The sequence below is a fragment of the Ursus maritimus genome, unplaced genomic scaffold (genome assembly GCF_017311325.1).
Source record: "Ursus maritimus isolate PB19 unplaced genomic scaffold, ASM1731132v1 scaffold_35, whole genome shotgun sequence".
NCBI classification, from domain to species: Eukaryota; Metazoa; Chordata; class Mammalia; order Carnivora; family Ursidae; genus Ursus; species Ursus maritimus.
In genome coordinates this window covers 6,819,668-6,833,958 of record NW_024426119.1, presented here as the reverse complement: position 1 = coordinate 6,833,958, position 14,291 = coordinate 6,819,668, and the positions used below count along the sequence as shown (strand labels likewise).

The 14,291-nt window shown below is 38.7% G+C and overlaps 1 protein-coding gene across 2 annotated transcripts in view; it reads right to left on the bottom strand.

Moving 5' to 3' along the window:
* Positions 1 to 2,783: 2,783 nt before the first annotated feature.
* Positions 2,784 to 14,291, bottom strand: part of BUB1B (BUB1 mitotic checkpoint serine/threonine kinase B) — a 50,165-nt gene continuing 38,657 nt past the window's right edge. Inside the window, exons 17-24 of one of the 2 annotated variants that reach the window (XM_040620453.1) lie at positions 13,883 to 14,023; positions 13,298 to 13,398; positions 10,899 to 11,048; positions 8,210 to 8,352; positions 6,547 to 6,715; positions 5,647 to 5,753; positions 4,111 to 4,264; positions 2,784 to 2,951 (exon numbers count right to left, since the gene is read on the bottom strand). In XM_040620453.1, coding sequence (XP_040476387.1) covers positions 2,931 to 2,951; positions 4,111 to 4,264; positions 5,647 to 5,753; positions 6,547 to 6,715; positions 8,210 to 8,352; positions 10,899 to 11,048; positions 13,298 to 13,398; positions 13,883 to 14,023 — 986 coding nt within the window. In that variant the 3' untranslated portion in view covers positions 2,784 to 2,930. Of the gene's footprint in view, positions 2,952 to 3,708; positions 4,265 to 5,646; positions 5,754 to 6,546; positions 6,716 to 8,209; positions 8,353 to 10,898; positions 11,049 to 13,297; positions 13,399 to 13,882; positions 14,024 to 14,291 lie in introns of those variants that run through there. The other variant, XM_008702254.2, reaches the window with a different exon arrangement.

Here is a 14,291-nt window from a genome sequence, read left to right as displayed (position 1 = left end):
ACAATTTGCACTCCAGCTAATAATACAAATAACATATGAGTAACTGCTTCCCTTCACCATCACAAATACAATTTTCAACTATCTCCTATGTGAAAGATAAAAATTTCAGGTTTATTTTGCATTTTATTTAATTACGAATGAAGGGTGAACATCTCACGTAAGTTGGCCATTAAAATGTTTTTACTGGATTGTTCATGTCCTTTGTCTGTTTCTATTGGTTTTCAAAAATTTTTAAAGAGGTCTCTGTACTTTAGAGTTAAATAATGCTTTATCATATTTTATTCATTCAGACACTGGGGTTAAAACAGGAAACAAAGTAAATCCCTGCTCTTAAAGAAGAAGTTAACTTCTTTAAGATTTCTGTATCTAGTAGTAGGATACAGAAATAAAAAAAATTTACGCACACATACACACACACACACACACACACACACACACACACACACACACACGAGGGTGTGATAGGCGCTTTGGAGAAAACAAAGCAGGTAAAGAGGGACAAAGTAGCAGCAGTGTGTGTGGCGGGGCGGGGAGGGGGGATGCTGCTGTGCACAGAACGGCCAGGGAAGACCTCTCTGATAAGGTGGAGATTTGAGAGAATACCTGAACGGAGTAATCCATGTGAAGATGCAGGTAGAAGAAATGGCAGGCAAAAAGGCCATAAAGAGAGAAGCTAGTTGGCGTGTTTAGGGAGCAGCAAGGAGGTGGACAGGCTCGAGAGGAGTGAGCGGGGAAAAAGGAGAGTCAGGGAAGAGGGCAGGGGACAGTGGGGGCAGACCGGTAGGATCTCACAGGCTGTGCTAAGGGTTCTGTTATGACTGGGTGTGGGTAGGGAAGCATAGAGATCAGCTATGAGAGCTTGAGATAATGCAAGTGAGAGATGATGTAAATACATGTTGCAAGTTATTTTTCCTAGTTTTAATTTATGGGTTGTTTTTTGGTTTTGGGTTTTTTTTTGTGGAGGGGAGAGATAGGTAGCCCTATTAGATTTTGGTTTTTATCTACTATAGTAATAAAGAGCAATCTTCTTGCCTGTATCTTGGTTTTACGTCACAATGACAAAAGGTTACAAAATAATCTAGTATTTTATATTTTCTTTTCTCCCCCCAAAGATTTATTTATTTATTTTAGAGAGAGAGAGCACAAGCAGGTGGGGCAAAGGGAGAGAGAGAGAGACTCTCAAGCAAACTCTGCACTGAGTGTGTGCATGTGAAGCCCACTGTGGGGCTTGATCTCATGACCCTGAGATCACACCCTGAGCCAAAACCAAGAGTCAGACGCTTAACCAACTGTGCCACCCAGGCATCCCTAGCATTTTACATTTTCATCTTCTTACATTAGTGTTTTTGATCTATCTAAGACGGTTCTGCAGATAAGCAGTGGAGCAGGCAAGCCCACTGCATATGGCTGTGCAGCTGACCCCACTGCACAAGGGCAGCAGGCTGACCGGCTACGTGGGGGCTGCAATCCAGTAAAGCCATGGTGCACTGGGAAGCACAGAAACTGCTGGAGGAAGGGGCCTTTTTCTAATTTGCATAAAGGGATGAACTAGTGGTGGCACTGGCGACAGAGTTCAAACTCTAACCCATTGTTTCCACACCAGTTATTGAATACCCCATCTCTTCCCACACTGGTTGGAAATGCCACCTTTATTTTATTAAGTATTCATAGCTTCTTCTGTCTTTGGTGGAACCAAGGACCTCATTAAGGTCGAAGTTTGCTGTATTAAAAATCTTTTTTTACAATATATCTTTCTCACTAGGGAAGTCTTAATTTTAGGAGCCAGACTGGAAGCAAATTTTGGCATGTTAGAAAGAATTGGTGCAGTTGGAGGAAGAATTCCACATTTTCCAATGCAACAGAAAAGAAGCCTTTCTTTGGTGTCTTTGCTTAAAGATGTTAGCTTAAACGCATCAAGGGTCGTTTCAAAGAGCCCTGAGCCAACCATCTGAAGGCTTTCTTATCTACCTGGAGATAATAGCTCAACTAATAGTCTAAAGTCCTACTGCTATAGGAAAACCTTATGTCCAGATTCAGGTTGGCCTCAGTTAGAGCACTGTGACTTGGGTGGAAGGTTTCCTACTCAACCAGCACAGGAAGGTGAGGGCTCTAACAGCGGTAGAAGATTAGCGGAAGCAGACTTTGTGAATGGTGAGGCTCTAGATATATTCCACGGTCTCTTTTCAAACTAAAGTAAAAATCCTGTCTTTTCAGCTGTTTCCCCTGCCAGGTCCACTGTTACACTACTTTTGCCTTTAGTGAGACGAGAAATAAGAACCATTTGAAGCTTCTGCCAAAAAACAGAGGCTTCCTTCTTCAAAGACAAACAAGCACAAAATACAAGGGAAATGGAAACGTGCCCACTTTGTGGTTTTATGCCCAGGCAAAGAGAAAACTAAGACATCATCGGTCCTGTTTTCTTCCCCCTACAGAGAACGGTCAGGGTTGGAGGGATGGGGAATGGAGGGAGAGGTGGCAAAACAGTTGCAAATTCTCTGACAAAGAAACTTCTCCAGATTCTCTTCCCTCTCCTCAGAGCTGACTTTCAGAGACAGAGCTCTGGTTTTTCAGCCTTGCTGCCAAGGTTCTTGAAGAAGTCACTAATTGGTAGCTAAGGCTATGTTAAGAAATAATCTAAATTTACTGTCCATTCTCAGAGTAATGATTTTATGTGTCAAAACGGTGGATTGAGAAATGAGAGCAGAGGGGTAGAAGGGCTCAATTACATCAAAGATACGGATATATAATTTTACATCATCAGTTGTACAAGAAGCAAACATGAAAATGTTTGAAAAGTTGTATTTTGGTTAAGAGCAAAAATTTCTAAGTTGATTATCTTTCAGATTCAAGTCATATTTCAGTGCTTCAACTATATATGCTTAAATATTTTTAGTTGAGATATACTTAGAATTTTCTGCTTTCCAGCAATCTTAGAGCAGTAACAGTGACAACTAGAGTAAAGAAAAAAAAAAAAAAATCAGGCACCAGCAACGGAGGGAGCACAGTTGAGAATTCTGATATTTGGATATGAAATAAATCGTTTTCATTATCCCTTTCTTCTAGTTTTCTTCCCTATGCCCAAAACCCGGTGTAATTCATGCTTCTGTTTGGGGGTCTACTACTTCCTCTACCTCTAGTCTCTCCCAAATTATTACATGCTTCCAAGTGATCTTTTTATCCTGGCCTCTACCTCTTCAAATCTTCCAATCAACAAAACTTCCTTCCATTCCTTTATTAACCCTTGCCTCGCCAAGTTATTCTGCAGGTAGTAGAATGGTAATTTTTCTATTTCTGAAAGGTTGCTATCCCCCATTCAAAACCTTTTCTCTTCCTTTCTAACAGTCACAGTCCTAATCAAGACACCCAGTAGCCTCAGCACCACAAGATTATATAAATAGACCAAAGGGTTTGGTGGATAAAAAAAAAAAATGAAAACATTAAAATAGAATCAGAACAAACAATTTTGCCACTTGAAATTTAAGAAAATTTGGCCCTGTATTAAATTGTTTTATCTATTTTTAAATCTTAGTTGAAGGTCAGGAACACCCGAAGGAATGGCTGGCTTTTCTGTCTTGTTATGATTCTATCATGGCAGTGCCATGTCTAGGACATACAAATTTCCATGGTAAAACAGCTCCTGTCTGCGAAATCAAGCCATTTATTATCTTAGTTATTAGCAAAAAGTAGATTAGATGCTAGAAGCGCGAATTTAACAAATACTATTTTATTACTTAAAAACACATAGTGATCATAAGGGTACATGTCACAAATTACACAAGAAAAATGTACAGGGAAAAGTAGAGACAAATGTGTTAAACGACAACAAGGTACCTATTCATTGGAGTCCATTAAGAATAAAACAGTTCTTTGTTAGACAAGGCCAAGAATAGATATAGCGCTATGTAGAAAATGCCAGTTACCTAGAAATATACCTCTACTAAAAAGTAGCAATGTGTTGGTAGTGTATCTAAACATGCCCTAAATTAAATTATATACACACAGGTCCAGTGTTCTACAATACAACCATTGATTTTAGGCAGGAATCTGTGAGAGATGTGGTTGCCTATCTTGTTGAAAGAGCAAAGCCCCAGGACGGATTAACTGCCCTACCTTCCACAAAGCTTTGTTCAGGTGATTTTGAAATGTGGTGTCAACCACCCCACTCATTGCTGCTCCAAGTTCCCTCAAAACAGACACTGTGGACTCATCACTGGCATTCAGAATCCGTACAAAGAATTTATTCCACAGTTCACCATCTTTTAGCCTAAAAATATATAAAACCATTTCCATCAAGATTAGGCATATAAAAGAATTCTGCAAAATCAGTGGTACATTTACGCACTAAATGATTTAAGGTAATAGCTAGAAGTCTAGGGTTAGAACTCATTCAAGTAATCCTTCAAAGCCCAGGGTGGAACTACAAAAAAGAGAGGAGAGCCATAATACAATGTGCGTGAGGAGAAAGTCTCTGATCTGAATCTACACATTTCCTCTGTGTGCTAAGACACGACACTGCTCTACAAAAAGAAGAAAAGTGAATTTTGCTCTTTTCCTCCAACTTTCCTAAAGTCTAGGTCATTAGACAGACTGCAGTTCTTCTCTCCCTGCCCAGAATTTTATTATCTTCACAATCCTCTGAGAATCCTAAGCTTGACTGAAGTAACCACTGCTTACGTCTACGATGTTTAACTTCCTTGTTTTTTTTTAATCAGAGAAGCTTCTATTATCGTACAAGGCAGGGTTGTTAGGAAACGCCGGTGACCCTACCTGTGTCTGTTTGTATTAGACCCTCCTAGGACCATAGCCAACTGGAGAGACCAGAATTTATCTTACAAGTCCTACATTGTATTTAAAGCCTATTTTTAAAGTATGTTTCAGAGACAAATAAGACTGACCAAATTCTGAATTAAATAAAGAAAAAAATACAATTCACTTGTTGGGAATAGTGGGAATGGAGAAGGGGTGTTAAATTCTCAACAGTGGTTTTTGTTTTTGTTTTTAAGCCAGAGAATATACCAGTAAGTTGATAGATAGAAAGCTTATTCTGGGAAGTTATTAGCTATGATAAGCTAAAGTGGAACTTGGGATATTTAATAAGTTTTATGAGTAGGCTTGAGGGAATACTAAGATTCTGAGACCAAGCAGCTCTTATTAAGGGAGCATTTACTTCTCCAAGGAGACTCCGTTCTCTGCTTTGGTTCTACCCATTCATTAAATAAATAATAACCTAAAATTAGTATATAATTTAGAAATTTAATTCTCTTCAAGAGATGCTTATTAACTTTGATAACAATAGCTATTAAAAAGGGGTATAAGACTAACGTCAATTGATTATAAAATTATTCCCAGGAAATGTTTCTATTAACACTTCCAGAATGAGAGGCTACCATAACACAGTCATGGTCTACATGATACATGCAGGTCCAGAATGATGTCCTCAAGTCTGACTAGTTTGATTCTTATTATTAATTAGCAATTCATTTGTTCTGCCCCAGGTGCTCCACTGACACTCTAATGAAAACTTGTTGAAATTAATGGAATCATGGCATTTGGACTAAGAAAACGAAGGCTGTCCAAGCAGAGGGCACCCAAGAGAAAGAGAAAATTATTTGGATAGGCAAAGACCCTGAAATCACCAATACTTACTCAGAAATATTTTGGCTAAGTTTCCAGAGGGACCCATCCCAGAAGACCTGTAGGTGTTCCTTGAACAATAGTAAATGTGCTAAATCTGCTATACCAAACAGATCTACCTGAAATCACAAAAAGCACCATCAGCTAAAATAATTCTCTGCTACTATCATGGCAATTTATTTATGTAGAAAGTTGAAAGTTATTATAGTGTTTAAGTTTATTTTATGACATATGTTTTAGTACACTGTTCCCTATCCTTATCGTAAAGGGAGAAGATCCCCCAAGAAGTGATCAATAGAGCTAACTCTAGGAATTATCCTTAAGAACAAAAGATGAGAACAAAATTATCCTGAAGAACAATAACATATGGACTGTCAGATTCGAATTTGTACATCTACCGAATGTGCATGGACTCTAGCTGTGATCTAAACGGGGTCCCCATGACTAGTTCAAGTTCATGCTACATTTTCAATTAGCAAATGCCAAATGTCCAGAGATGAGTCAGAAGGGATTTTGTCTGGATACTACCATGCAAAGCACTTTACACTTGAAACATTCTTTTTACGTACATTATTTCATTTAACCCTCACAATAATTCTGATACACAGAGCAAATTGTTATCCTTATTTTATAAAGATTACAGAAAATTACTTACAAAAGATCACACAGATGAGTGACAGAAGTGGCCTTGACACTTAGGTTACTGAGTCATGTGTCTGCATGTGTGTGTGTACAGTCTTCAGTGTTGTGACAGAAAAATGGTACATTTTGCTTGACTTGGTGATATTTGAAAACTAGGTCATCTATTCCAGGGGAGACAATATCAGTAAACACTAGCTTTAGTGGTTTATCTATGGAAGAAAGAGATTAAGAAACCCTCTCCATATTTGCTCAGGCTTGTTTGACACTTACCTGGTAGGGAGAAGAACAGTTAGCCAGGATCTTTTGTCCTTCCAGGATTTGTACAGTCCGAAAGCCGCTGAGGATAAAAACATCAGTCTGCACCCTAAGGTCGACACTGTAGGAAAAGTCCACTATCTTCAAAGCTTGATCGTTATTATAATCATAGGGGTCGTGGATTCTAAGCCCAGATTTAAGAGAAAGAGATAATAAAAATAGGCCATGAAAGAAGCTGCAGAGCTGCTCTTTAAAAAAAAAAAAAAAGAAAGAAAAAAAAAAAAGAAAAAAATAGGTATTGCAGGTGTGTCTTAGCTATGCCAACAGCTCCCTCCAGTGGTTAGCTATGAAAATGCACCTGTAAGAGCCTTGGCCGCGTCCAGCTAAGTGGGGAATGTTGAGATTAGTCTAGTGACACAAGGATATCTAAACCATAATGTACAGCCACCACAGAACATTTGTCATATTATATTTATTATATAAAACAAGTACTGGATGTAGAGTACAAGCCTCTGTCTTATACTAGACACATTAATGCGGACAATAGCAATGATTTACCCAACAATGAGAATTATGGAAGAAATTAAGCTTTTATGATGTCATAGCCTTTCTTGTTCACTACGATAGATTAAGCTTTCCAAGTGTCATTCAGATTCCTCCTTCTCAGAGTTTAACTGAAACAACATAAGGCTGTTTTTGTGTAAGATGCCACCTATACTGTAAACTATCCTGTTCTTATTAAACTAACACCATATTCGCTCTTACTCTTATCTGTAATTCCGACTGTTATTTACTAACCCCTCCCAAAACAGACGAACAAACAAACAAAAGAAAACCTAATAACACTAATTCACTATTAATCATACTTTCCTTGGGTTTATCTATCGCATGCAATAAAGCTACTCTCCAAGGAGACATATAACTGTTTATGTGAGAAAAGAATGAATTATTTTTGTGTTCCTTTTGTCTCAGCTTTCCTCAGTTCCTTCAAGTCGCTGATTAGTATCAGTGATAGATGCTATGTTTTTAAATACCGGCTTTGACTAATCTCATCACATACCTCCACAGCACAGAATGATATATTTTACTTTAAAATTTACAATTGCTCCCATTTTTCCTTAGCACAAGATACAACAATTTTTGGCCACCATAAAACTATATATTTCCTGCTCTGTGTTCACCCCTTGAATGTGATGGCTGAACTGGGTTTAATTTGAACACTAAGCCCTTTTCCTTGGCATAGTTTGCATTTGCACTCTGGCTTAGCCACTTCTCTTGGCAATTACATCAATTTGGCCTGACTTAAGCTTTGGTTTTGAAACCAAGAAGTGCCTTGGTTTTGCTAGCAGCCTCACTCGATCTGCACCGGCCCCACTCAAAGAAAGACTACACAATCTACTTCACATTCCTCCAAATATTCATATTTTACAGCTCTTCTTGCCAGGAATCATCACAATGGTTAATTTAACTTTTTTTTTCTGAACTAGTGTATTTCCTCAATATATTTTTTTCTTCGAATTCTTTTAAACTATTCCCCTTGATTATTGACTTTTAGGTAGCAAATGCTTTAACATACTGTGTTCCTCAATATGACATTTATCAAGAGGCAAAAGGAAATCGAGACTATGCATATTTTAAGAGAAAGTTGACAGAATTTTAAGGAATGAAAAGGACCAACCTGTTTCTAAGAATCAGACTCCTCGGACTCAAGTCACCATGGACGATTTCTGCTCTGTGTAATTTCTCCACTATTTTCAAAAGGTTATAAATAACCAACACTATTATTTCATGGGTAATAAGTTCACTGTGTTGAAGAAGATCCTAGAAACAAAAGGACAGAAAATTCACTATTTCTTAAGTTGGGGTGACTATACTTACACTCAATACCTTGCCACGCGCTGCTCTGTACTCCTTGTTGTTCTCTGCTAGAATCTGGGCTCTTTCATAGGTTGGGTCTTTGTCCCGGTTCTCACAACATTGCTCTCGTTTAAGACTATAAGGATTTAGGGGCGCCTGGGTGGCACAGCGGTTGGGCGTCTGCCTTCGGCTCAGGGCGTGATCCCGGTGTTACGGGATCGAGCCCCACATCAGGCTCCTCCGCTATGAGCCTGCTTCTTCCTCTCCGACTCCCCCTGCCTGTGTTCCCTCTCTCGCTGGCTGTCTCTATCTCTGTCGAATAAATAAATAAAAATAAAATCTTAAAAAAAAAAAAAAAAGACTGTAAGGATTTAATGAAATAATGGATGAAGAACATCAAGGATTAGCCCAGCCCATAAGAGTGCTCTATAAATGGTAGTTTCAAAATACCCTCATTCCAACCATTTTAGGAAATTCGTTTTATCATCGAAATATGCAACAAAATCTTCTTAAGAACATTACAGGGGCACCTGAGTGGCTCAGTCTGTTGCGCGACCAACTCTTGATTTCGGCTCGGGTTGTGATCTCAGGGTCCTGGGATCAAGCCCTGCGACGGACTCTGCACTTAGCACAGAGTCCGTCCCTCTCCCTCTGCTCCTCCCCTTCCTTGGCACGCACACGCTCTCTCTCAAATAAATAAATAAAATCTTTAAAAAAAAAAAAAAAGAACATTCCAAAGAATAAAATGATATATTGTGTTTGGGTTCTAAAAATAATCTACTGGGGGAGCATAGATAAAACACGAGTAGCAAAAACAGACCATTCCTTATGTAAAGAGTTTGGAAGTTGCCACTCTGTCCTAACAAGTAAAAAGCTGAACAGAATGAAAAATCAACTTTTCTAGGATCTATAAGCATGGTGGTGGTGGTGGAGGGGGTCCTCACTCTTCTGTGAATTTTATGTCTAGGAGCTAGATCGGGTTCTCACAGTAAGTGCTGGAGAAAAATTCTCCTTGTGCTTCCAGAGGTGGAAGAGAAGAGAAACATTCTGAAATAGGCCAGAGCATCCTGTTCTTAAAAAGCTCTGTCGTTAGGAGAAACTAGTTAACCAGAGCCTAACCTGCTAGGGTATTATCAGAGCCTACTTGACCTGGGGAAGGGAAATACCCAACTCCAGTCCACTCTAGCCATCCTGTCCCACCTAAGGGAGGAGAAATACTTGTGAGGTACACAGACCAGAGGCACAGGCTCACTATAAAAGAACATAAAGCACAGAACTATATGACGCTTCCTTCCCCTCACACCTTATCACCACATTATTAAAGGCCTATTCGTAGCAGTTCCTTTTACCCAGTACATCATGTCTGGTGGTCAAGAAAAATTAGGGGCGCCTGGGGGGCTCAATTAGTTAAGTGTCGCTCTTGGTTTTGGCTCAGGTCATGATGTCATGGGTGGTGAGATGGAGGCCCACATAGGGCCCTGGGCTCAGCGGGGAGTCTGCTTGAGATTCTCTCCCTCTGCCCCTTCTTCCACTCACACACGTGCACGTGCACTCTCTCTCAAATAAATAAATCTTTAAAAAAGAAAAGAGAAAAATCATATGATACACTAAAAGGCCAAAAACACAATTTAAAGAGACAGAGCAAATATCAAAACCAGACATGGAAAGAATATTGGAATTATCACACCAGGAGTTTAACATAAGAGTGGCCATGAACTGATGATGATTATAATTAGATGACTGGGTCATTGCACAATTCTGTCTATTTGAAAATTGACATAATAGGAGTGCCTGGCATGGTGCACTGGGTGTTATACACAACTAATGAATCATCGAGCCTTACATCGGAAACCGGGGATGTACTGTATGGTGACTAACATAATATAATAAAAAATCATTAAAAAAAAAAAAAAAAAAAAAAAAAAAAAAAAAGGAGTGCCTGGCTGGCTCAGTCAGTAGAGCGTGTGACTCTTGGTCTCGGGGTCGTGAGTTTGAGCCCCATCTCTCTTGGGTGTAGAGATTATGTAAATAAATAAATCTTATTTATTTATTTATTTATTTATTTATTTATTTATTTATGATAGAGAGAGAGAGCCAGCGAGAGAGGGAACACAGCAAGGGGAGTGGGAGAGGAAGAAGCAGGCTCATAGCGTTGGAGCCTGATGTGGGACTCGATCCCGGAACGCTGGGATCACGCCCTGAGCCGAAGGCAGACGCTTAAAGACTGCGCCACCCAGGCGCCCCTGTAAATAAATAAATCTTTAAAAAAAGAAAAAGAAAAAGAAAACTGACATAATAAAAAGTAAAAAAAACAAAAAAAAAACAAAACCCAAAGAAGTTTTTGGCCAAAACAACTTGAGAAAGGAAAATGATCAATGTTTTAAGTTTATAATTTAATTGGTCTATTTCTAGAAGAGTAACAGGAATTTTGCACTAAATTCCTTTGCTACATGGAACACAAATCTCTCTATTTAAGGACTTGAAATGATATGCTTTTATATTATTCAAACCTGAAGGGTGAAGCAGTTTATATATTGGTGCCAAACAATACAACCGTCTTGGTACTGGTAACAGCTGCACAAATGGTCATACTCCTCATTTAAACGTTCCTTTAACTTGAGGTTGATATAAAAGTCCCATGGGACAGGTTGAGATGATACCTGTAAGAAATTTAAAAAATAAGAGCTATTAGAATCTCTGGTTATGGTTGGCAGATTGAAAACATTCCCTCCAGCCTTTATGATACCCCAACAGAAATAATAGTACAGGAATATTTTAAAAGTCATAAATCTATAATAAAAAACACAGCAGCAACAAATTCTGGAAGCTGGAGAGAGAACCGCAAGAGGTAACAATCTACTTAGGAAACCCAAGGAAAGCTGATTCTGGCAGTAGAGAAAGCTGACAACAACCAAATTTATGCTACAGGACCATCTCCCCACTGTATAAAACTGATGGCACCAATTACCTAAAGAAGTAAGGGTGGCGGTGGAGCTAACACAGGAGCGGCTGAACTCTACTAATGAGGACATTAAACCCCAGATTCCCCTGCTGCTCCTGTAGCCCAGCCTACCTACTGCCTTTCCTCCATTCTAGAATACCAAAAGTTTAACCCTAGTAGGTATAAAGCAGATGGGCTCTGGGCTAGAGGTCACCAGGCACTGTTAAAAGTGGGTGGGAGAGTTTATACATCAAACGTTAACATACACCTGTCCGCCCCTCCACTCTCAAGACTAATTTTCCCACTTAGCTTCCAAGAGGCTAGCAGCCAGGATTATATGCTCCAGGACGGATATTAGAAGTTTTCTCTGAAGGATCTGATCAGCTCAAAAGATGTCAAGGATTGAGGCATTTTATTGAATGGCCAAATAAGATCTTTTTAAGACTTAATTTATTTATTTGACAGAGAGAGAGAGCACAAGCAGGGGGAGTGACAGGCAGAGGGAGAGGGAGAAGCAGGCTTCCCACTGAGCAGGGAGCCCAATGCGGGCTCCATCCCAGGACCCCAGGATCATGACCGGAGCTGAGCCACACAGGTGCCCCTAAGCAAGATCTTCTTACAGTGAGGCCCAACAGCTGCCAAGGTCCTGTATACATAGAGCTTTCAATTAGCTTTTAGAGTCCCACACTTAAAATATGAATAGAGAGTCAAAGACTTGAAGAAAGCCTCTAATATGAAAGACAGAGTTCAAAACAGACAAAAGGAAACGGATAATGCAGGGAGAAAAAAATTTAAAGCATTGTAAAATCACTCAGAGAAATAAAGAATATTCCATCTTTGAAACGAAGAGCAGAATGTTATAAAGAAGAAAATTCTGAGAATAAAAAAGAGCCCTGGCAAATCAGATGCATGACAAAAGAAATGAAAAACCCAGTAACAAGTCTGAAAATAAAGTTGACAAAACATTCTAGAAAGTTAAGCAAAAAGACGAAGAGATAGAAAAGGAGAAAAAAAGATTTTTAAAGGATCTCCAAGAGACCCCATATCCTAATAAAAGGAATTCTAGAGGAAGAGAACAGAGAAGACTGAAAAGAAATAATTTATTCTTCGAAGAAAATTTCTCAAAACTGAAGGAGTTTCCACAATGAAATGGCCATTCAGTGCCTAGCATATGGGCAAAATAGATTTTTACCAAAACATAAACTTGTGGAATTTCAGAATACTGGGGACAAACAGAAGATCCTACAAGGATTCAGGGAGAGGGAAAAATAGTCTCACCAAAAAATGGCAAAAGACTTTAAAAAGCAAGGCCACAGGCCAAAAGATAATAAAGCTTATCTTCAAAATTCTAAGGAAAAAGTTTTGAACTTAGAATTTTAATATCCAGCCAAACTACCAATCAAGTAAAGATGTGGAATAAACAATTTTCTGACATGAAAGTTTTCAAAAAAGTTTATATCCCATGCATCCTTTCTCAGGAGGCTACTAAAATATGAGGGCTTAAACCAAGAAAGAAATGAAAATGGGAGCCAATATTACTGGGCATCCAATATAAGAAAGAGGTAATGTGACTCCCTAGGATAATGGTGAACGGAAATGTCAAGGTAATAATACTCTGTGTGTGTGTGTGTGTGTGTGTGTGTGTGTGTGTGTGTGTATGAAGCCCAGAATGTAATTTGTCAAATTGGAGCAGGCCAGAAAATTTCAGGATATTTCCTCAAAGAGACAGAATTGATAGAATATTTAGTATGTTTGGACATATTAAGAGATTTACACAATTGCCTCTCATTTTTGATATCTGATCCTGGCACACAATGTTGGGTGATTTTTTACTGTCTCACCAACTTTTCATCAGGAAACTTATGGACTATTCAAAGGAGTTGACGGTACCATGAGACCATAGTTACTGCTTCAACCCACATTATTTTTTTTTACAAGGTAACTGAAATGACAAAAAATCAGTCCCACCTTTATTATGGTTAATTCTGCAGAGTCTCCTGGTGTCACCCAGAAAAATTTGTAATCTTCACATATTAGGTATTCTTGTTTTATGCAATAATCCTCATTACCTGTTGAGAAGGTTTGATTCCATTTAAAAATCACTGTGAATATGTACAGCCCCCTTAGCTTTTACTTCCTGGTTTAAGGGCCAAAAGTACTTTATATTTGCCAGTTAGCAGCCAGTTAGAATACTTTTCTAAATCATTTGTTAAAAGTTGAAAGAGGGGAAGACAGAATCCATATCGTTACCTAGACATGAACTTAACAGTGTATCAACCTCTATAATGCTGTTTATTTTTCTTTCTTTTTTTTTTTTAATACATGAGTTTTTTTGTTTTTTGTTTTAATTAAGTAAACTCTACCCTCATTGTGGGGCTTGAACTTACGACCCTGAGATCAAGAGTTGCGTGCTCTACTGACTAAGCCATCCAGTGCCCCTATAATGCTGTTTCTTATCATCTAAAAATATTTGCTGTGCCCAAGCATCAAGCTCAAGTACCAATAATCCCTTACTTTTATAGTGCCATACAAAAAACCTTCAATGATACTTACCCAGTTCAATTTCCTTTTCTATTTCCAACTTAGGCATTGGTCTATCTTCTATAAAAAACCCTGCAGAGGCCCTCAGCTCCATCAGAGATTTTAGTAGTTGTCTGCGATACTGTGGACACCAGGGTGACTGAGTAGGGTTGTCTGGGGGAGAAAAAAACAGTCAAAACAAAAAACAAAAAACAAAAAACAAAACAAAACAAAAAAAAAACCCTTCACCCCCATAACCTAAAATAGGTGTTATAAACAGAGGAGAGGAAAAAAAACACAAGATTGCACAATCAACACAGCTAACCTCAGACAACTCATCCACCTCAGGTCTCTACGGTGTTCAGTTAATACTGATTCATTCTAGAAATTGCACAATTTATGGGAACTTTTCTATAGGAAAAAAACCCCACATAGTTCAGTG